General features: G+C 37.3%; 3 protein-coding genes across 4 annotated transcripts in view; 2 read left to right on the top strand and 1 right to left on the bottom strand.

The window, feature by feature from the left end:
• Positions 1–11,442, bottom strand: part of LOC117390988 (sodium-dependent multivitamin transporter) — a 19,674-nt gene extending 8,232 nt beyond the window's left edge. The window contains exons 1-9 of one of the 2 annotated variants that reach the window (XM_055231191.1): positions 11,243–11,442; positions 9,199–9,368; positions 6,592–6,836; positions 4,732–4,797; positions 4,564–4,615; positions 4,423–4,490; positions 3,495–3,649; positions 2,749–2,889; positions 868–997 (exon numbers count right to left, since the gene is read on the bottom strand). In XM_055231191.1, the coding sequence (XP_055087166.1) occupies positions 868–997; positions 2,749–2,889; positions 3,495–3,649; positions 4,423–4,490; positions 4,564–4,615; positions 4,732–4,797; positions 6,592–6,836; positions 9,199–9,304 (963 nt within the window). In that variant the 5' untranslated portion in view covers positions 9,305–9,368; positions 11,243–11,442. The remainder of the gene's footprint in view (positions 1–867; positions 998–2,748; positions 2,890–3,494; positions 3,650–4,422; positions 4,491–4,563; positions 4,616–4,731; positions 4,798–6,591; positions 6,837–9,198; positions 9,369–11,242) is intronic. The other variant, XM_033988797.2, reaches the window with a different exon arrangement.
• A 47-nt stretch (positions 11,443–11,489) lies between these two features.
• Positions 11,490–16,390, top strand: cenpo (centromere protein O). The gene is made up of 6 exons (XM_033988645.2): positions 11,490–11,633; positions 12,056–12,204; positions 12,939–13,077; positions 13,440–13,711; positions 14,217–14,376; positions 14,949–16,390. The coding sequence occupies exons 1-6, from the start codon at positions 11,612–11,614 to the stop codon at positions 15,056–15,058; spliced, it is 852 nt and encodes a 283-aa protein (XP_033844536.1). The 5' UTR covers positions 11,490–11,611; the 3' UTR covers positions 15,059–16,390.
• Positions 16,391–17,812: 1,422 nt separating this feature from the next.
• tp53i3 (tumor protein p53 inducible protein 3) lies at positions 17,813–23,480 on the top strand. Its single transcript, XM_033988269.2, has 8 exons — positions 17,813–17,830; positions 18,562–18,627; positions 18,878–19,051; positions 19,859–19,963; positions 20,381–20,543; positions 21,550–21,762; positions 22,391–22,587; positions 23,130–23,480. Exons 2-8 carry the CDS (start codon positions 18,574–18,576, stop codon positions 23,316–23,318), a joined length of 1,095 nt encoding a protein of 364 aa, XP_033844160.1. The 5' UTR covers positions 17,813–17,830; positions 18,562–18,573; the 3' UTR covers positions 23,319–23,480.
• The last annotated feature ends 128 nt before the right edge of the window (positions 23,481–23,608 follow it).

Raw genomic sequence — 23,608 nt, forward strand, 5'->3', positions numbered from 1 at the left:
TAGACCTGCTTTAGACCTGCTTTAGACCTGCTTTAGTTCTGCTTTAGTCCTGCTTTAGACCTGCTTTAGTCCTGCTTTAGACCTGCTTTAGTTCTGCTTTAGTCCTGCTTTAGACCTGCTTTAGTCCTGCTTTAGACCTGCTTTAGTTCTGCTTTAGTCCTGCTTTAGACCTGCTTTAGACCTGCTTTAGACCTGGTTCACTCCCGGTTCAGTCCAGTCAGAGATAGGGATGCGCCGCTGCAATAATGGCGTTCGATATCGGCATATTGACCATTTTGAGGGATCAGATATTGGTTATAAGACATTGGTTCAGCCGATATCACATTTTGTTTTATAAACTGGTGCAATAAGACAATTTCTCGCCAATAATGGCCCAAAAACTCTCGTAATATTAAACTTGTATTTTTACAAAGCTGTTCTGTAGTTACTATAAATGATAAATAACAGTTACAAAGCACATTTGGATCACATTTTACTACATACTGTTTGTGTTAAAAATAAATAAATAATATTTTCACTCTTTGCCCTACTATTGGTTGATATTGCCAGATAGTTAAAGCCAAAGTATCAGCATTGCTATTGAAACAGAAAAGGCTGGATTGATGCATCTCTAATCATCTCTAAGCCTCAGACATGGTTAAGTCCTCGTTTAACCTACTTTAGATCTGGTTTAGACACAGGTTAGTTCAGGTTTAGGCCAAATTTAGTCCTCGTTTTAGACCTGGTTTTAGACCCGGTTTTAGACCCGGTTTTAGACCCGGTTTATACCTGACTTAACCCCAGTTGAGTTCTGATTTAGATCTACTTTATTGCTGTTTTAGACCCGGTAGTCCTGCTCAGTCATAAATCTATACTACAGTGACTGACTGCATCTGCTTTAGTAGACTGCAGTTGGTGTGAATGATCCTCTCCACAGTATCGAGCGAACATGATCAGGCCCATCACACAGCTCAAAGCCAGAGCCAACTGCAGCGAAGGGAAGACCATGTAACACGACCTAAAGCAAGAAAAAATATGATTTACATTCAGAACATGTCAATGTGTACATGTACATTCATATTAAAAGGGTGGGGGCATTAAGCAGGAATCATATACATTGACTTTATGCTGGTTTTATTTTTTTAGGATTTCATTGTTGTCTTTTCATCATCTCTGTCCAGCACTTTGTTTTGTTTATCCAAATCATTTTTTTATACAGCAGATTTTACAAACGTCTGTATACAGTCTATGGACTACACAGCTGTCTTATCTCTGGGTTTCAGCTTCGTACTATGTGCAACATTTTGTGGACTTTACCCACAAAAGATACAATATTTTGTTGTTAATCACTATGGCAACATTGCTATATTCCCATCATTATGAAACCCATGAATAGCTTTGTGGACAAACACGGCAGTGAATGTCTAGCAAAGTTATAGATAGTATATGTTATCTATGATGAGAGTAGAGTTTAAAAATCATTCCAGATCACTAGGGCTGTAGGCCTTTACCTGATTAGTCAATTAATCGGCCAATGGTGTCTTATTCGACCAAAATGTGTATCAGTCGGCTAATCCTTTACTTTAGAGATTGAAAGGATTTATATGGGACAGTAAAACCGTAGAAAGGACAGTGAGTCTATATAGAATTGCATGGTTTCCTAGTACTTGTTTTCTGCATAGTTTTTGCACAAACTCCCGTGCAGGTGTACAGCTGTGAGTGCAGGTTGGGTCAGATACATAGATATCCGCAATGTTTTTTTTATTGATTAATCCAATTGGCAGGACATGTCTTTAGTCAACCAAGATTTGATTTACTGGTAGTCAACTACAACCCTACAGTTCACGATCAAAAAGGTCCACAATTAATCGTTTGTGCCATTTTTTAATAACGGCGATCATGACACACGATTATTATACGGTACCTTTACGGTACCAGACTGCCTCATGTTTGCAGTTTCAATACAATGTTTAGATGTTAGTTCTGATGTTTGCCCACAAGGGGGCCTCTATCTTAACAATGAAACTTGTTAGCTTCTGTGCCTTTGGCTCATGACTGTGGGCAGGCAGTGGATCTCATTTATATCCTCCACCCAAGAAGGTGAAGTCTGATGTGTCGAATTATTATGGCTTTGAAAAACAAGACCAGCAAAAAAGTTGCAGCTCTGAGGGCAAACACGAGCAACTTAAAGGCACATTTGTGAGACGACCATCCTGCATCGTTTGACAAACTTGAGCCGAAAATTTCCATCGTAAATAAAATACCACGTGAAATAAACTACTGAATGTAGTTTGTGTTAGTTTGAATTTGTATGAATCTGTGTTTGTGTCGACTTTGCTATCGCTAGGTTAGTGCTAGCTGAACAGCATTTTGGATGGGTGTGCATGGTTTTACAACAAGCATGAATTAATCTGAATAATTAATAAATATTTCATGTTACAACAAGAAAATCTGCGGCTTATATTCAAGTGCGGCTTATATAGGTCAAAATGTATTTTCTTTAAAAATTTAGCTATATATGTGTGTATATAATATATATATATATACATACAGATACATACATACATACATACACCAGCTATATTAAGGTGCGCTCAATAGTCCGAAATTTACGGTAAGTGATGTTTTAGTGACTTTTGAGAAAAATGTAAACCTTGGTTTAAAAATTATCGTGATAATATCGTTAATCATGATTATTTTGGTCAAAATAATCATCAATCTAAATTTTAATATCGTCCCATCCATACACTAAAGTACTATGGTGTTTACCTGACAGCTTCCCTCTCACTGCGGGAGCTCAGGTACCTCTGCACCTGAGACTGGTTCACTCCGTACAGCGCCCACATGAGGAAGACGCCCCCTAGTGCCAGAGTCCAGAACGTGTGGCGCTCCGTGGGGTCCGGGTTTAAACTGGACAGACCATTTATTTTTGTCAACCAAATCTTAAAACTAGACAGAATTACAACAGCATAATTACTCATCCTAGGCACGATTGTAAATTCTGACATTGTTCTTAATGAAATAATTTCATTAGATGTAATCATTCGTAATCGTATCAATCATATTTAAAGGCATGAGAGCTAGTTTTCACAAATGTTACTGATAAAAATGACAACGTCTATTATTCGGCTGTGTGACACACTAGGGCTGCACAATACATCACAATCACCGCTAGATCAAAATTGCAACTTGATTTGGCACCAATATCAAAGGCTGTACTTATTTATAATAATAATAATATAATATCCTTTGCAGAGAACAAAATGTCTTTTTAATAAAACATCTGTACAAACATGTTCTGAAATGCATGGGATTCTTGTATTAATTTATCAGTTCATGTTTCAGTCTTTCAACAGGAACAGGGGCCTACTTTATATTAATCACAAATCTAATCGCAATCAACCACAAAATGTACCTGCCCCTGTATTTCATTTAAACAATGCAAGGATAATTAGGAAAGTAATATTAAAATCTCAACAGGGACAATGATAGTGGATGAGCATGTATTCACTCACTTGAGCCCAGAGATGCGCCCTCCCTCCCAGACCTTCTTCCAGACCTCAGACGGGCCTCCGGTCTGATACACCCCCACAACGATCACTGCCACCTGACCCGAAAACATCACCACAGTCTGGAACACGTCAGTCCAGATCACCGCCTTCAAACCGCCCTAAAAGGAGAGAGAGTCAGTGTGAATCTTCTGCTCCTTTGACCCTCTCCTGTGCATCCTGTGCTCCTCTGACCCTCTCCTCTGCATCCTCTGCTAGGCCTGTCATAACAAATTTTTCAAGTTTGATATATCACTGAAGTATATATACATGATAAACAATAATACTGAAACAAATTTATGCCACTGTCTTTATAAACCAAGAGCAGATTTAAACTGCAAAAACTGTCTTAAATGTACAATATTTTTTTAAGAATCATGAGCTGCAATAAATAAATATATACTTTCATACTTAGTTCTGAAATAAGTTATTAATTCAACGTTATCTTTACTCTTTACTGTTTATCTTACAGTATAGACAAAAAATAAACAAAAATTTCCCTGTAGTGCAAAGAAAATATACACACAAAAAATATTGACCCCAAAAAATGTTGTTCCAAGTTTCAGATATTGAACAATAGGCCAATATAATACTTATTGTGACACAAGTATCTTCTGCTCCATCTGACCCCAACTTCATGTCCTCTTTCACTAAATCTCCTCTTTGGTCTTCCTCTAGGCCCCCTGTTTCCTGGCAACTCTAACTTCAGCAGCCTTCTAATCATATATTCACTGTCCCTCCTCTGTACCATGTAGTCACTATCCAAACTATCTCAAACTAAAAAGCTGTCAAAAATATGATTCTTTTTAACCTTATGAAAGACTATTCCAAGCTTTTAAACAAAATACACACACACTGTAAAAAAATACCCAGTAAAGTAATATTTTCAGATTACCAGTGTAGTGTACAAAGTGCAAACCAATCCAGTGGCCAGAACCGTTCCCCATAATTTTATCCCAGTGACTGAAACAAAGAACATTTATTTTGAACCGGACATTTTCCAAATAAAATTATATGAATGTAACTTGAGACTTACCAGCATTTAGTGCAAAAGCGGGAGCATAAATACACAGTCCCATGTAGACAACCTGTTACAAAAGACAAACCAAATTACAGATGAAGTACACAATGTTAGCAAAAATTATAGTAAAAAAAATAAAATTAGTAGAAAAAAAATACATATATGTATTTTAATTTCACTGACAGTTTGAAAGATGAAGGTGAGGGTCCCACAGATTCTAACAGCTTTACTGAACCGAAGCTCAAGATACTGAAAAACAGTACAAGAGCTTTGATTAAAAAAAGATTTGTTAATTTTACAAAACAAGTAAACATTAATTCAGGAGAAAAGTGATGGTTTCTGAATTATTAAATACAAACTGCATGTCAAGTTTTTTCTTAAATTTGCCTAATGATAATTGTAAAGAGCTCAACTGTCCTGCCCACCTCTCGGCTTCCAAAAGTAAAATTCCAATATATTTTTCCCATAAACGTTTGGAATAAAAAACAATATTAAGAGTTTGAAAGCTTGACAGGGTGTATCAGCTATGTGCTAACTAAAGAGCATTAAATACAATTACATTCAAAATATATCTGTGAATCTTAATAAACCTCAAAGTTATCAAAGCATTTAGAAAAAAAAAGTTTTTTAAATATGTTTTTAGACTAAAATTTATATGGCATGAACAAACCTGGTTGCTCTCTATCATGGCCTTAAATTTTATTTTTCTAATAGAATTTTTTTAAGACTATGACAAAAAATGTAATAGACTACTACTCAAAAGTTTGGAGACACTTTTTCATTTATGTTTCTTCTTTATTTTCATAATTATTTACATTGTAGATTCTCACTGAAGGTATCAAAACTATTTATGGACACATGGTTTGCAGCGCTGTCAACAAAGCAAAGCATGGCAAAAGACAAAATTTAAACCTGTCAATTGGGCAAATCGTTGTTGGAGTGAAGATGTTTTGCTGCTCATTCAAACCACTTCTTCAGTTCTGGACAGAATGCTGATGGACACTGCCTTATATCTGTCTGAAGGGAGGGGCTAACTATACTGAAAGTGTAAACAGCTATTGTCTCCAGTTTTAGTCCAACCCTGTTCAACCAGTCATGGCTACCTATTGTTCTCTTTGCTTCTGTTTGTTTTGGGTCTGAAAATGGAGTTGATCTATGAGAGGTTATGTCTCAGGCCCCCATCGCTGTTTAAGGAAGGATTCTCTTTCCTAACAAAAATAGCTTCTTTAACTTCCCTCTCAAACCATTTCTTTTCTTTGGCTAAGATCTGTACCTCACTATCTTCAAAGGAGCAGTTAGTGTCTTTGATATGGAGATGTACGGTGGACTGGGGTCCAGAGGAACTCTCTCCACGCTGTTGGTACATTCTCTTATGGAGCTGCTGTTTAGTTTCTCCAATGTAACGCTCATTGCACTCTTCACTGCACTGAATGGAGTAGAGTACATTTATTTGTTTATGGCTCGGGGTTTTGTCCTCTCTCACCGATCTACAACTCTATTCTCAGACCCAAAACAAACAGGACCAAACAGAACAATAGGCATCTTTTGCTATGGATCAGACCTGGATGACTGAGGGATTACACAGACAAAGCAAAGAATGGCTACTTTGAGTATAAAATATAAAAAATATTTAGTTGGGTTATTTAACTTTTTTTCTTTACTACATAATTCCATATATCTTGCGTCATATATTTGACGTTTCCTTCCATATCTTTATAAAATATAGAAAGTAGTAAAGAAAATAAACACTGAATGAGAGGTGTGTCCACACTTTTCACTGGTACTGTTTTTCAGGAACCAACGCAAGGTTTGTGGTGGGCGGGACTGTGGAGCCACATAATGATGTAGAAGGTGCAACATTTTCAACTTTTTTTTTTTCAGATTACATCCCAACCTGCATTCTGAATATAAATGATCAGGTTCAACATTTGGGAATTTTGCATTTGAATATTTATTTGTAGGAATCCTGGCTCCTAAGATCTAAGAAAGACACAACATCGCTACATTCTAATAACCATCTATCTACAAATACCTGACTCATACCTGATAGGCACTGGACAGCTTAAGTCTGTAGAGCACAGGAATGAAAACATGGGCTGGAACGAGTAGTCCCAAAATGTAGGCGCACCCAATGAACCAGTACTGGGTCCCATGGGTGTAGATCTCAGCTGGCACCCCGATAATCGCCACTGCAGACTGGAATGATGCTATTAGAGACAGGGAGACAGGGAGACACCCCATGCTCCTGTCCGCCAATAGAAACTCCTGTGTGGTCCTCTGACGGCCTCCTAGATAGAGAAGATACAAGGGTTGTCAAAAGTAACAAAAATCAGACACTAATCAATAGTAAAAGCCAGGTTAAATCTGTCAACTGGACAACTGCACGCGGAGCACTGCACTGTGTTACAGCAATAGCGGAACAATAAAAAAAATACATATTTGTAAATAAACTGGCAAAATACAACATTCATAACCAATTACAAATAATACTTACATCATATGAATGCACACAACACTCATACATACAAAATTAGGCAGAACGACCTGTTGATCCATAGTAAAAGCCAAAGTTAAATCTGTCAACTGAACAAAAAGTTGTAGGAGTGAAGACGTTTCACTGCTCATCCAAGCCGCCTCTTCAGTTCTGGTCAGATCGCTGGTGGACACGGTCTTATACCTGCCTGAAGGGAGAAGCTAACTACACTGAAAGTTTAAACAGCTATTGTTTATAGTTTCAGCCTAAATGTGCCTGCATTCAGGCTTAATGTCCCTAATGCCTTGGTCCATTGTTATCTTTGTTTCCATTGTTTGCTTTGCAATTTTTGTTAGGAAAGACAATCCTTCCTTGAACAGGAATGGGGGCCTTAGACATCATCTATGTCTGACTTATGACTCCACCCTCAGACCCAAAGCAACAAAGGAAACAAAGAGAACAATAGAGCAAGCCATTAAGGCCATTAAGGCTGAATGCAGGCATATTTAGACTGAAACTATGAACAGTAGATGTTTACAGTTTCAGTGTAGTTAGCTCCTCCCTTCAGATAGATATAAGGCAGTGTCCACCAGCAATCTGACCAGAACTGAAGATTGGATGAGCAGTGAAACGTCTTCACTCCTATAATTTTTTGTCCAGTTGATAGATTTAACTTTGTAATTGTGTATGAATGTTGTATTTTGCCAGTATTTACAAACGTGTATTTTTTATCATTTGATACTATTGCTGTAACACATGCAATTACCTCGAAACAACGTGTCAACTGTGCCCATCCATTGTCCATCCTTTTGCAACAGCCAGAATTCTGCATCAATCTGTAAATATTGTATTCACCCATTTTGTACAGTTCTGTCCCTCCGGCCACTATTGAACACACACACAAACTTGCACAAGCAACTACCTGTGTAATAATGACTACCTTGATGTCACCTGCTCCCTCCTCCTAAATAAACATCCCTGAACTGTGCAGATGGAGTTTGCCTGTTCCTTCTCACCAAGGACGACTCAGTTGAAGACGGATCAGTAATCAGTGCATGCTAGACGCACACAGTACCTTACAGTAATTGATACTAAAATTCACATTCACAGGACAGAAATGAACCTACATAGACTAGTAGAGACCCAAGGACCACTATGGAACCTACCAGAACGACTAAAGGATTACACAGATATAAGGCCATGTGGTAACATAAAAGAAAGTAATAGGATGTAATGCTGAAAATCACATTCTATTATCTAATCGGTATTGAGTCTATTTGAGTTTGAAATGTTAGAATCCTGGCAACACTAATAGTTGCATAAATAGATCAATTTTAGGGACTGAATATTAAAAGTTGGACTATGTAACTTTTCAGTTGAAAGGTTTGCGATTTGCTTGTTTCCACAGAGAGATGGATTTGCTGAATGCCATTCTGCATTCCATCTCCATGGAGACAGGAAGGTGATACCAAGTTAGAGGCCAGATCTATGTAGAGGTAGTCCAACTCACAAAAAAATGCATGTTTTAATGGTATTTTTGAGCAATACAAGCTAGATACTTTTAATGCCATGCTGCTGAACATTCCAGATAAATATGCCAGAGCTAAAGAGAGGGCTATTGTTCATCTGTAGTCCCTGAACAGATGTTTAGTGTCAACCTACAAGAAGTGCAATTGCAGTTACATTATTACAAAATTAAAATACACCCTAAAATCACAGACACACAGATGGACAGACAGACGAACAGTAGGTCTGTTGTCGACTGAAGAAATTCTTGGATGACTAAAGACATGTCCTGATTAATCCTGAATGATTAGTCAACTAAAAACTTTTACATATCTCTGTATCTGATCCAAACTGAACAGTGCATACAAGACTATACCTGCATGAGTGTTCATGTAAAACATCTCTTTATTCAGAAAAAAAGTACTAGAAAACAATGTATATAAAGACAGATTAAACTTGCGCTTCTTGAGCTCAATCTGCTTTTTACATTCCAAATACATATACAGTATATAGGCATACCAAAATTAATTCACTAACTCACTTGTTTGACTAAGACACCATCAAACAATGAACTGACTAAATGACTAAAGGCCTAAAGCCCTAGAGGATATAGATATGCAGATAGATAAAAAGCATGAAAACATAGAATAAAAAATTAAGTGCAGTTTAACCTGACAGGGCATAGTACACTCCAATGGCCAAAGAGGCGCCCAAGAGCCCAGCAAAGATGGCATAGTCCACAGCTGTGAAGAGGAGTTTGTGGGGGGAGGGGTCCATTCTGAGGGTGCAGAATCAGAATCTCTTCTCTTTGTCTGATTGGTGCATCAGTCAGTTATGTAGCCTTGAAGAGAGATAAACATGATACAAAGTGTGTCAAAGGCCTACTGTAGAGCCTCAGAGTAAGGGAAAAACGTATGAAAACCAAAACACAAAAATATAACAATTTGGCCATCATGACCAAAGTTTTTGTAATCAAGAATAAATCAGTATTAGAATAATTATTATTATTAATGTTATTATTATCAGTAAAAGCTATATTTGATTTGAAAATGTCTACCTCATACCTGAGGACAAAATTTTTGGGAATTTATGGAGTTTATGGAATTTAAAATCTAAATCTTACATATGGTTTCTTTAAGTATTGAGTTATTACATTTATTTGAACAAAACAAAAATTGTATTTGTAATTTCTATGTAATGAAACTAGGACTGAGCAGTTAATCAAATTTGAATAGAGATGAAGATTCAATCATGTCTAATGGTCAATGATCAGCTTGGGTGTTTTTAATGGAGATGTCTACAGCCAATCCAGTAAAAGTCAGTAAAACATGTGGTTTGGAGCAGACGCAAGACTTTGGAGGAAGAAATTTGACAATTTTTTTGTGTTAAATTGCACTGATTTAAGTCTTGCTTGTTTATGTTTGATAAATGAGTACTGAAAGCCATTTATTATTTTGTTTTTTAATTCAAAATCGAAATCAATCAGTTGTTGGTTTTTTTTGCCAAATCACCCTTCCCATCCTCTTTGGTGGTACTTTGCCAGCTCTTCAGTTTGTGGGTTTGCCTAATTTAGAGTTCATTTTATTCACTTTTTTCCTCCTTTAGATACATTTTCTTGTTTAAAAATACAGTAGCGATGATATAGTCACTTTTACATCAGGTCTAGTCCTAGATTATACCTGGAATTTACCTGTTAGAGACTTGGTGGCACTTGGAAAGTCAAATCTTTTCTTTGATTGTACTTGATGTGAAAAGAGCCACTGCCCTAAATGAAACCTCCACTTTCTGAGCAGCTGAATGCTGAGCTGAGATACTGGTTTGCTTCAGATTCTTTTGTTTCTTTGTGTTTCACCAAAAGACAAACATCATCGACCGCTGAGCGTAGAGATCAACAGAACTGGATCTCTACAGCGCAGTGGGCAGCCTCCAAAGAATGTGCAGTTAGAAACCCACTTTTATTTTGGCAAAAAGTCAAATAGTCATAGGAATTTGAGCAGACGCGATTTGTTGTAATCAAATCAAACACGGCAATTATTTAAGTAACATAACTTCCTCCAGAAATAACAAAATATTCAGTCCTATTCTGCAAAAAACTGCTAACCCTGTGGTTTAGATCTGCACAAATATTTTCTGAAATGTTATTCTTGTATTAGTTTGTTACTTCACATTCCTTTGTGCCTTTGTGTCAATTCTTCTGGACATGTTTAAAACATGTTTAACTTTGATCAGTATCCTTTTATAAAATCACCAATCCAATGGCAATTACAATGCTTCATTTTTTTCCCAAATTTTGCAGCCCTACATGACATTACTCTTAGCTTTTGTCTGTTTGCAAGTAATACATTAAAAAGTTGTTATTTTCAAAGCCTATAATCACTAACGTCTTCTAAAAAAGTGAGCACATTCAATTTTTAATATAGCCTACTACAAACATATTGTGAATTATACTCAATATAATGCAAAATAATTCTTAGTTTTACATTCATAAAACAAATTTCAATTGATGGTAAAAAACCGGTACTATTTTAAGTTATAATACATGATTAATTAAAGTTACAAACCGTACTTACTTAAATTACGATTTCAGATTATAAAGATACATATCAAGTATGTACAAAGATTTTTTTTCTTAGATCTTTAAGTCTGAGTTGAATTGTTCCTCTTTGTAAACTGGCAGCAGCGGTTCACAAATGTAGGTGAATGTGTCATACTCACCTTCTCACGCTGCGCCCTTCTGTCGCCATAGTTTTCGCACTTCGTAACGTAATTTTACAATTTATTTACGTAAAATGAGTCGGAAAACTTAAATACATTTTTTTTAATTCATGTCCGACGTTTTAACCCTGTTTTATCCGCAGTTTAACGCTGAATCGTGCCTAATATACACCTTCCATGTGATCACTGCGAATGTTTTGAATTTTCTTCCTGGGTTGTGCGTGCGTGATGACGTCATGGGCAAAGCAGGAAGTTCCGTCGCATGAGAGAAGGAGAGCCGCCAAAATCAAAAGCAAAACAAGCTTTACTCATAAAATACTCTTCTAGCACTTTATTTCATGACAGATTTCAAGATAAACAATACAGATAATGGAGAAGGTATCAGCAAACGGTAGGGATCATATTATTTGTTAATCACTGTGAAGATGTATGTTTGCTAATGCAGCTAACATCCACAGCTTTAATTGTAATAACCTTGTAGTGCTATGCTAAAGTGATGATCAAACCTGTATATTTGGCTTTTCAAGTACCACAATCACGTCTATGTCAGGACTGAAACGGAACACTCTAAATTGGTATTAGCCAATACATTTATTAAAGTAAGGGAAAACTAGGGCTAAACCATCTAAAAAAAACATGAACATGAAGTACTGAGAGCAAGCCCAATTACTTAAATTTAACCGCATTAGTGACTCGAACAGTAGCACCACCAGCTTATATTTCCTCAGCAGTTCTTACCTTTATTATATGTTATATAAACAGATTGACCTAGTATAACATAGTGATGGTTGATGATGCTCTTTGTATTTGTAGGGGTTTTGAGTCGTTTGAGTTTCCTGGAGGCCCAATCAAAACAAAAGACTGGAGCACAGCCACAGAGTCGAGTGCAGGAGCTGAAGACTAAAGTGGAGGAGCTGAAGAAGCAGAGAGACAGACTGAGAGCTGAGATATTTGTTCACCAGGTAACAAGCACTTTAATAAACAAAGGGAAGTACAAACAAATAATATAAATCATTTAATATAAAAAGTAGTCAAAAGGCTTCTATGAAATAGTCTGTTCTCATCAAAATCTGATTTATTTAACTTGTAGCACACATAAGTGTAATGTGATCAACAACACAGATATATCGCTGGATTTTTTTTTTTTTTTTGAGTTGAGAGGAGAACTTAAGATCTTGATAGATAATGCTAAATAGTGATTGCACAAACTTTTGACATTTTTTATCATGTCGTGTATTTTATCTATGGTGGCAAATACTACAAAGAAAATGCATTGCTTTGATTTTTTAAAACATAACCATGCAGTTGTGAATAACATGCGCTCCTACTGTACATAAAATAGTATGCAACACTGAAATCATATTTGGCTAATGAATAACATTGTAGGTTTTCAAATTTGTAGCACATATATTGGTATTGCGCACCATAGACATTGTAATCCTTTATTTATCCAGAAGTGGTTCAATGTAGAGATGATTTTAAAGTTGGTCCTAGTCAACCCAGGTTAGGTTAAATTTCCAGTGTTTCAAACCAGTACCATTAAAGCAAAAATGGCTTCTGGGTGGGAGGCAAAATCTTGATCACAAAAACATTGTTCAGCTGACCACGTCTCTACATTGACCCTATCATCCCTTAAATAACCAAAAATCATCTTTTATTAATCCCATGATAAATGTCTTTTTGATATTGCACTCAGAATCTCCAAAAGCTGAGAACGTCTATGGACAATAATGAACAAGTGGAAATGAACGATGACTCTGAAAACGCTAAGCTTTTGAGAGTGATGGCAAAACACACTCAACTCAAGGATTTGCTGTTGGCTCATCACCTTATTGGTAATGTTATACTGTATATGTCAAAAAATTGTCTAACCCACGTATCTGCATCCTCTGCTCCATCTGACCCTCTCCTCTGCATCTTCTACTCCCTTTCAGAAGAAGCAGATACTTGGGTTACCTCTTCAAAGCAATATAAAGATAGTGATATTAAGTTTACATAAATTGTGATAAAATTTGGTTGAGTTTTTGCAATTAGAACCAAAACTCATACTCATTTGAAGTATCGATATACTGAGAAAAAGAACATAAATAGGACAAAATTTGACTTTTACAAAACCGTACTATTTTAAGGTGAAAAAATGACATTCTGTTGTCTTGTCTCCTATTGGGAATTCATGATTTTTTCCTTTTCATTTTAGGAGGTTATGATGTAATCAAGACTAACCAGGACAAATGCTTATGTTTCTCTCTGGCCACTGCATACCAGGGAGACATCTTGGAGACTTATAACATTGAAATAAGCGTGAGCCAACCCCTGAGAATAATACGACACAACATCCCTCCGTTTATCCCTGTGATGACTTTGGCTGAAGAGACAGACATGCAGAAAAACATCCGGCGCTTTTTGGACACTCTCAGCCTCCATCTCAATGCTTTCACCATGCGCAAACAACAACTGAAACTTGTTAAGGTAGGGCAATCAATTTTTATTGTTTTTTTTTTTTTTTTAATAATCAATAAAAAGTTGGTGATTATATCTTATTTGTATTTATATGTCCAATTTTTAGTGCCCGAAACTGTTTCCACAAGCTGGAACTAAAGCTTGACAATGCATTACAGTATCAGTGTTTCTCACAGGTTTACTGAGACTATGGTGGCACAAGTGATCCATATATGAATCATTTTTTATTTAGTACAAGTTTTGGAGTATAAATGCACCTTATTGCCACCACTGATCAAAAAAGCACTTATATTAGATATTGCTACTTACTTACTTACTTACTTGCTTACTTACTTACTTACTTACTTACTATGGTTTTGACAATACTAGAAGCATAAATCACCACTTTTTGGTCAGCTTCTTTTTAGACTATGGGGGCAAAAATGTGTCTCCTTTATTAATGGGAAAAATTGGTCTCAACATTGGTCTCAATAAAAAATGTGGAAAATGTTGTGACCTTGTATATATCCTACAGGAGCAACATTTGTCGGTGGAAGTGTTGGAGACTAATGCGCTGTGCTCTCTTCTGGTTCTGATGCTCACGGAGCCAAACACTAACACGGCTCTGCTCTGTTCACTGGACTATTCAGACCACACCAGGGGCCTGCCTACGCGTGTCACCATACAGTGTGAAGGTACTCTGCAAGTGTTATGTACTGGTCGTCCTTCTTTTACCCAAAATATTCAAACGTTTACGTTTCAGATTAGTTTTTACTGTGTGAGTTTGGAATTGCTAACTAGAACATGTTATTCATCATTAATGTCAATATACTGTTTTAGGCATTTGGCATTTTGGGTGATAGGACAAACAAATTTGCTATTTGATTTTATTTTGTGTGTGCATTTTGCATTCCAGGCAAAACATTTATTCCTTCATAGTTTAAACTCCACATGCTTTTACTGACAGAGGATTGGCTGTAGACCTCTCCATAAAAGCTGATCATTGATCATTAGACATGACTGAACCACAGTTTTGATTAAAATTATATTAATTGGACAGGCCTAATTGCAATTACTTGATGTAATGTACTGCATGGACAGCTAAGTATGATGGGTAACTTTAGACCACTGTTAACATGTTACTCCCTGTGCATGCACAATGTCCCTGTCAAATAAGAGATTAAGTTCTAACGACATTTAAATATAAAAAAAATTCACACATAGTTCTGTTCACTTTTAATGACATCACAATATCTTTGTCTTTCAGAGAGGGACCTGTCTGGCTCCCCCCAGTGGCAAAAGAACACAGCGTTGCTCCAGAACACTCCAGTTCATGAGGCTTTGCAAATCATGAGGAAAACGGGACAGATAATTTAAAACCTTATATAACTTACAAACATGGACACAATATTTAAACTCTTTTAAATATAAATCACTCTGTACATGGAGGTATGTAAATATAACAAGAAAACAGCATTGTAGAATCCTTGTAGTTTAAAATGAGCTGGAGAACAGGTCAGAGTTCAAATTTAATATCTCTATAATTACTGGTCATATCCTCATGAAACAAAAACTGGCACAAAGTTCAGTGTTTTCTCTGTTAAGGGCAAGTCAAATAAAATTTTCACAGTAGCTTCAGAAAGTGTTGCCATTATTCAACCCCAAAGACATTATCAGTTGAAAGGACTTCAAAACATAAGATGATAATAACAAGTTTTTGGAGCCAATCCCAAACAAATAATGATCAGTTTCAACATTTGTGGATCACAAGTTTTGACATTTCAAAAACTGTATTTTGCATAGAGTTATATAGGTACGAGGAGCAAAGGGAGAGGAGACTCAGCATCATGAACAAAAGTGACACTTGTAAAACATGAATACGTTGTTTTTGATGAATATAGCATTTTCAAAATATTAAAAGGTAACATGGTGATGTAAATATGTTGTTGTTGTGTTAGCAGTTAATACCCCATAGAAGTAAAATACATCCTCTTTAAAATGGATTAATTGCACAGCTGTCATTTGTCCTTTTAAAACAGTGGTTGAGAACTGAACTGTGCATATTTGTTATTTGTTTATTGTAAATGGTCTAGTAAAAATGCAGTCTTTAGTAACAACAGAAAGTATCTTAATTTTGTTGGTTAATATAATTGTTTCTAAGGAGGTTCCTCTATCAACTCCATTTTACTTTTTTCCTTGAGTCTGTCAATAAACTCTTGCACTCGTCTCTCTAGTGCCTCCATCTGGGCTCTCCTTGCTCTCTCCATCTCCTCTCGGGCTCTCTGCTGCCTTAGAATCTTCTCTCTCTCTGAAATTGAATCAATTAATGCAATATTTTTCATCTGTAGAAGTGAAACACTACTTTGGATGTTGCTCCTTTGTCTCACTGGAGCAGATATCGACCGACTTTGCTTTTCATCAAATCCACATTTTTGGTTTTGTCTTGTCCCATAAGCAGTGTGTACCCCTCTAAAGTTGCTAAACTCGTCAATTTCTTTCATAGCAATATCCACAATCGCTTTAGGTTCACAAATTTTCACCGTGCCAAGTCTTCTCTGCTCCCTTCTCCAAAAATCCTTCCTTTGTTGCAACGTCTTGTAGGAAAACCGGAATTGTTTGTCGATAAGTTGTAATTTTTGCCTTCGATCTTGCTCTGCTTTTTGGTTAAGCACTTCCAATTCTCTTTCCAAAGTGCTCATTGGTCTTTTAATCTCAATTTCCATTTTAAGATCAATAAAAGGTTTGAAATTTTAAAATCCTTGGTCCCGTTTAAGTCCAGGTATGTAGTTAATAGACTAGCATAGCAGTAACATAAGCAGGCATTGTATTGTAAATGAATGGATGGTTGGTAACTATGTGCTGACAGGCCAAGTATAGGATTTCATATCGTCAGAACACTGCAGTCACGAGTTTAGACAATCATGTTTGACAAAAGCTTAACTTGTGGACAAAAAGTGAATTTGTCTGCAAAGTGAAAATTACACTAGTTGAAAAATTGCCCATGTAATTAAAATATTTTTATCTGAAATTCCAAACTAATTGTAAAATACATGGTTTCTGTACATTGGTGGATTTCATATTGTAGAATGTGATGACATCATACTCCCAGATGGGGGCAAGAGCCAAATACTACTACATGTACTACATGTACTACATGTACTACATGTACTACATGTACTACATGTACTTTGATGTGAAATATACAATACGTAAATTCACAAATGTTGAACCAGATCATTTCTATGTTTAACCCTTCTACTCACTGTATTAGAACAAAAATCTGTATTTTAACAATATAATTAAATATTATTGGTGGTGGTGTGATGTGGCCAAACCTCCTTGTCCAACACTAATCTCATCAGATCTCAGAAGATAAACCTGGTTGGGCCTGGGAATATCAGGTGTCACAGTGGGGCCCCAATGTAAAAAAACAAACAAAAAAAACAACTGTTGTTGTGTCCTTAGGAAAGGCACTTTACCTACATTGTCTAATATGAAAGTGGTGTGTGCATGAGTGTGGTGGTCATGAGGCAGCTGTGACTACAACAGTAGCCTCCACCTCTGAGTGTGGAGTGAATAATGCACAAAACTGTAAAGTGACTTTTAATTATGACAAGTACAAGTCGAGCACAGAGCTGTGAGTGGAAACGACATAGAAAAAAATGAAACCCCAAAATGGAACTGTGAGTAATCTATGGATGGAGGCCTTTTATATTTTATTCTTGATCTGTGATCTGATTTCACATGTGTTTTTGAGTTTTGCTCTTATGTGCATTAAACAAATAGAACTTGTTTTATCTAATAGTCGTATGAGACAGACTGGAGGACCTTTAAAATGTTATTTATTTTTTACTATCAACGCTTTTAATTAGGCCACTTGAGAGAGAAAAGCTGGTGAAGCCTAAGCAGCTACTTTGGGCCTGAGGCGGTGAGAGAATATGGGACACAACGTCCAAAAATGTCCAAATGAAAACCACGTGTCCTGGACTAATGTTATGTGCACTGCCCGTGTGTCCGCTCACAGTCTGTAGGTGAACAGGACGAGGCCCTGGTTCACTTTGAACTTCCTCCTGCACAAATATCTGCGGTGGAGCTCTCACTTCGACAAAAACGTGCATTCCCAAAAGTGACGCTGGACTGCGCCAGTTGGTGAGTGCAAGCAACTAAACACGTGCAGACAACACACTTTCTCTAGTCAATTGCTGCACTTTGCTCCAGAACTACTGCAGTTTTGTCGTCATTTTGGGAGTAAATGATAAGTTTGGTCTAAGTTAAAGTCTGTGCGTTGCGTAACAGTGGACTTCAAACCTTTACAACATGGACTTGTGTTATATTCCACTATTTGTCAATGCTATCTTCATTTCTGTAATTCATGTCGAAATGTCACTTTTAAAGCTCATTTTCAGTCGCTCTTCCGTAAAAGTAGTTTTGGTTTTAGTCTGACAACCACGCCCCCTGCTGGTGCCTAGGGGCCATAGCTGTATTAGACATTCTGTATGAAGAGTGTCTCTGACATTACAACACATGTTTTATCAACAGGTTCAACATGGTAAGGAGTTGGTATTTGTTTTCTATTAAATTAGCACGACTCCAGGGCCACACGATGGCTATAGAATACATTAGTTAATTAATTTATTATTATTATTATTATTTTAATATATAATTCAATTTAAATTTACATTTAAATAGAATACTTTTAGAATCTTTGTTTTCTTTTTTCCATTGAAAAAAATTTTGTTGTTTTTTACATTTCTCCTTGTTCTGAAGCCCATGGATAGGTTATTTACTCTTGTTGACTTCTTGTTTTTTGGTAATGTTTTATGATACTTTTATAAGTCAGTGTATTTAATGTTATACAGTGATTATTGTGTTAAAAACAGCAGCTGAATCGGATGCACCACCTTTTGAAGACTGGGACATTTCTACTTGGAAAAACCTACAGCACAGTGAGTCAATTTAACTGTTATCAATTATCATTTATTTCATTTTAACATACACTACACCAGAATCAGGACAAAACTGGACTAAACCTGGACTAAAATTGGACTAAACCCAGACTGACTACAACTGGATTAAAACCAAACCAAGTCCACATCAGGGACAAACTTTGATTAACTCCAGACCAAACCAGGACTAATGTGACCGCAGCCTGAGTCATACTGTATGTTTTATATTGATTAAAATGTATTTGTTCAGTCTTGTATCAGGTGCAGCTCTTCTGAAGTGAAAATGATGCGTGCAGTTTGTGTGGATGAACCAGGAGGACCAGAGACCCTTCAGATCCAGACTATCCCTAGACCTGAGCCTGGACCCGGGGAAGTCCTGGTCCGAGTCCACGCCACAGCCCTGAACAGAGCCGACCTCCTGCAGGTGAGAGATACTGCAATGAGTGAATGCATTTATTTTCTTGATTGATTTTTCTGTTTGTACTGCATTTTGAATATTAAGAGCATTTTCTCATTGACTTGAATTATATTATAGTGTAGAAATAGGATAAAGGATAAAGGTTGTGTTCACAATTGCACATTCATCACATTTGAAATGAAAGGAGACAGTGCTGCTCTCAGGCTTTGTAGTTTTATTATTTGTAGGAATTGACTGCCTCTGCACATAACCTGTGGCAATGTTTGCACTTTGCAAGGTCATGATGTAACGAAATTTTATTCTTAGTGCACGTTTATGCACCACATCAAAATTAACCTGAAATTAAGTCTGGACTAGAACCAGGACTAAAACATAATAAAACACTCTGTGATGCATTTATTTATGACTAATTAGAGAAGAAATGTGTTCTTTTTTTATTTTAACTACACACATTCACTCCACACTGATAAATTGATTCTGTGGCCACAGCTGTCCTGGGGCAGACTGACAGAAGAGAGGCTGCCAATCGCCAACCACACCACTCACTCACCACATTCATATATAAACTAGGTGACAGAAGTATCTTGCAACAGCAGAAAGGTACAAATTGTCACCCTTGGTTGGTGGGAGAGTACTTAACAAGACACTTCACCTACACTGGCCCCTATTTTAATGACTTGAAACCCATGAATAATTAACATGAGACATGGTGCCTGCCCTAAAACTCAAAGTTTGAGCGTTTATGTTTAGGTTAGATGAAGATCTAAGAGATTCTGACTTGTTTCTCTGTATTCTAATGTTTGTTCTTTTCAGAGGCGTGGTCTTTACCCCCCTCCCCCCGGGGAGAGTGAGATATTGGGTCTGGAGGTCTCTGGGATCGTGGAGAAGACCGGACCCGGGGTTAAGTCCATGTTTAAAGTATGTATGACAGGTTTTCATGTTTTTCTCTACTTGTTACTTGGTTTGGTAGTACTTGTGGTAAATATTTATCATAGTTTTACATAATTTAAGTGACAGTAGACAGTCCTGTGTCATCTACAAGAACAATTCCATAGAAAATGCAAGAAAAGAAGACATTATTCTGACAGTTTAAACCTTCATTTATGAAACTAAAGGTGTTGTCATAAGTCATAAGTTTTGACCCTTGTTAACTCTGTGATTTTTAGATAGCTTTGTTTGTCATGTCTGCGACCCATGTCCAACCAGGGCGTAAAAATGATCAAAATTAATACATAATAACAAAACTAGGCAAGATTTGTAATAAAATCTTAAATATAATTATGTTAACTATGTTTTATTGAAATGAGTAGTCTAACCTGTCATATATACTTTAAGCCCTCAGACCGGGTCATGGCGCTGCTGTGCGGAGGAGGCTACGCAGAGTTTGTAAATGTTCCTGAAGATCTTCTCCTGTTTGCTCCTCCAAACATCTCGATCTCTGAAGCAGCTGCCATCCCCGAGGCCTGGCTCACTGCCTTCCAACTACTGCACTTTGTAGGTGAGGATGAATATCTAATAATTAGGGCGTAGTCCTTTAGTTGTTTAGTCGATTAATCAGTCAATATTGCTTTTGCAACACTATCTTTTCAGTCAAATAATCATCTTTGTCTTCTTTAGCTGACTACATTCCTAACAAATATATAATGCATTTAGATGAGCCCCTGGTTTAGTCCTTCCATGACCTGGTTTAGCCCGAGTTTAGTTCAGCATAGTTTTAGTCCTGCTTTAGACGTGCTTAGTGCAACGATCCCCAAATCCCCTCAGTTTTGTCACTCTGAGTACCTCCTAATTTGGATTGAGCAAATTATAGTTTTAGTCCCAATTCAAGTCTAGTCCAGTCCAGGGTTATCAAAAGTATTGATAATCAGATACTAATCTATACTAAACAAGTATAAAACACATGGAGTAGTATACACTCATGGACCACTATGAACCTACTGGACATGGTTTACACAGATATAAGACACATGGGAATAGAAAAGAAAGTACTATGCTGTTATGTTAAAAATCACATTCTACTGTTTAAATAAAGATATTTTTATTATCATCGTGGTGTCAGAATCGGTATTAAGTATCGAGTCTATTCCTTAGTATTGAAAAAGCAAGTTTGAAATTTTAGTATCATGACAACACTAATCCAGTGTGGTCTAATTGTACTAAATGAACTACGTTTTCTCCATTGTCCATTTTCTATTCAGATTTAGGCCTTTGGCCTTTGCTATTTTTAAGTCCAACAAAATCCAATATTCCGATATGTATTGGTATAAAATATTTGAGAATAATTACTTTTCTCCTCCTTGTCCTCCTCTTCTCCTCTCTCCTCCTCTTCTTCATTTGCCTCCCCTCCTCCTCTCCTCCCTCATCCTTCTCCCTCCTCATCCACTTTGTGTCCTCTATCACCTCCCCTCTTTCTCCTCCTCTTTCTCTTCCTCTTCCTCCTTCACCTCCACTTCTCTCTCCTCCTCCTCCTCCTTCTCTCTCTCATTCTCTCTTTCTCTCTGCAGCCCATGTCCAGGAGGGAGAAGTGGTTCTGATACACGCGGGGGCCAGTGGAGTTGGGTCGGCCGCGGTCCAGCTCGTGCGACTGTTTAAAGCGGTGCCTTTAGTGACAGCAGGAACGCAGGAAAAACTAGCACTGGCCAAGTCACTGGGAGCTGCCCAAGGATTCAACTACAGAGAGGAGGACTATGTGGCCGGAGTGCACCAGTTTACAGGAGGTACAGTGCAAGGAATAAAAGACTATTTAAAGATGCACTATGTAACTTTTCACCACCTGCTAGTCTCCATGGAGATGTTATAGCTTTTCCTTGAATCTCACAAGATGGTAAATATTTATACATATATGTGTGTCACCACCCGGCTACACTTCTCAAGGCTGAATGACATTCCAGTGTCTGTGCTGCAGATCCTGGTGGTGTGGATCAGTGAGTCGATGTCTTGCTCATTCTTAGCGTACAGCTTGATGTCATCCATATAGAGAAGCCTATGCAGAACAGCAGTGGGGACAGTGCATCTTCTTGGTATATGCCACATTTGATGGTCACTTGAGCAAGTGTCTTACCATTGGCCACAAAAGGACTAAAGGACTGGTTGTGTTTATTACACTGAAAAACAAGCTTCCATACTCTGGTTTATAGCTTCACAAACCTGTCTCTTGTGGTACTCTTGTTTACATGGAAATGTTGTTTCTTTAGCTGTAATCTTCCACAATATGGCATAAAACATATTTGTCTCCATGGAGAATGTTCAAAAATATGGTTTTAACTTTCTATTTCCATGGAGTCATGCAGGTGACATTTCCACAGATTAAGGTTTAATTTGCATTAACAGTCCTTTTCCCCTCAGGCAGAGGAGCAGACGTGATCCTGGACTGTATCGGAGGCTCATGTTGGGAGCAGAATGTCTCTTGTCTGGCGGTGGACGGCCGGTGGGTGCTGTATGGGACACTAGGGGGCAGCACTGTCAATGGAGATTTACTGAAGAGACTTCTGTCCAAACGAGGCCAGCTCCTCTGCAGCCTGCTCCGCTCCAGAAGTCTGCAGGTGAGAGAAGGCAGATTATATATTATTATCTGATGCCACAACTAGGATACTGTTACCTCTCTTTCTTAGATGGGCCAAGAGTCAGTATTCCAATTAGTTTCATGTCAAAATCTTTTAGTGTATATTTTTTTAATATTCATATAGATAAAGGTGGAGGCTATATGTTGGAACAATGGATGATATTGCAATTGTTATTTTGGAGATATGCAAAATAGTATATCGAGTGTGTAAGTATAGGGTAAAAAGTATAGAGTTACTTTTCAAAAATGGCTACAACGAGTACAAATTAAAAAAAATATTTTCAATTTTAACTTCCAAACAGGGGTATAAAGTAATATTTCTGTACTTTTTTGCACATTTAGCACATTGATGATAGATTGGCATAATGCTGTCTGAACATTGTCATAATAATAAAAAAAAAGGTTTTGTATTGATTTTTCTCAAGATCGTTCATTCCCTGTGTTCCTCCATGTACATCTCTCTTTGCTTGCCTCTCTCCCTCTCTCCCTCTCTCCCTCCCTCCCCTTTCTCTCTCTCCTCAGTACAAGTCATCCCTGATCAACGCCTTCTCCTCTTTGGTGTTGCCTCACTTCTCTGATCCTGAGCTCCTAAGGCCAGTGATCGACTGCGAGTTCAACCTGGACCAAGTCTGTGACGCCCACTTACACATGGAAGCCAACAGGAACATGGGGAAAATCATACTAAATGTCATTCCCAAAACTACACACTGATTTAAAGAAGACATACTGTGTCTGCTTGAATGATAATCTATGACACCTGTGGAAAATTTGTTTACATTTTGGACAAGTTAAATAGCAGTATTGATCTAAATCTACAGGTCCACTGAGTTTCGGATTGGAAAATTGTGGAGTCCAGTGAGAGCCGATTCCTGCCTGCCCCTTTACAGTAGATAATAATAATAATACATTTTATTTGTATTGCACTTTACATTTCAAAGAAAACTCAGAGATCACAAGAAAGAGCCACATACTGTCGGCACCTCTTATGGGCAGCTGCAGAG

This window comes from Periophthalmus magnuspinnatus, chromosome 22, assembly GCF_009829125.3.
Source record: "Periophthalmus magnuspinnatus isolate fPerMag1 chromosome 22, fPerMag1.2.pri, whole genome shotgun sequence".
NCBI classification, from domain to species: domain Eukaryota; kingdom Metazoa; phylum Chordata; class Actinopteri; order Gobiiformes; family Gobiidae; genus Periophthalmus; species Periophthalmus magnuspinnatus.

Bases quoted from the DNA above. Each gene is read 5' to 3' on its own strand.
- cenpo (XM_033988645.2), top strand. From the start codon at position 11,612: ATGGAGAAGGTATCAGCAAACG. The intron at 13,712-14,216 runs GTAGGGCAATCA...TATATCCTACAG, and splicing joins AACAACTGAAACTTGTTAAG to GAGCAACATTTGTCGGTGGA. The intron at 14,377-14,948 runs GTACTCTGCAAG...TTTGTCTTTCAG, and splicing joins TGTCACCATACAGTGTGAAG to AGAGGGACCTGTCTGGCTCC.
- tp53i3 (XM_033988269.2), top strand. From the start codon at position 18,574: ATGCACCACCTTTTGAAGACTGGGACATTTCTACTTGGAAAAACCTAC. The intron at 19,052-19,858 runs GTGAGAGATACT...TGTTCTTTTCAG, and splicing joins ACAGAGCCGACCTCCTGCAG to AGGCGTGGTCTTTACCCCCC. The intron at 22,588-23,129 runs GTGAGAGAAGGC...CTCTCTCCTCAG, and splicing joins TCCGCTCCAGAAGTCTGCAG to TACAAGTCATCCCTGATCAA.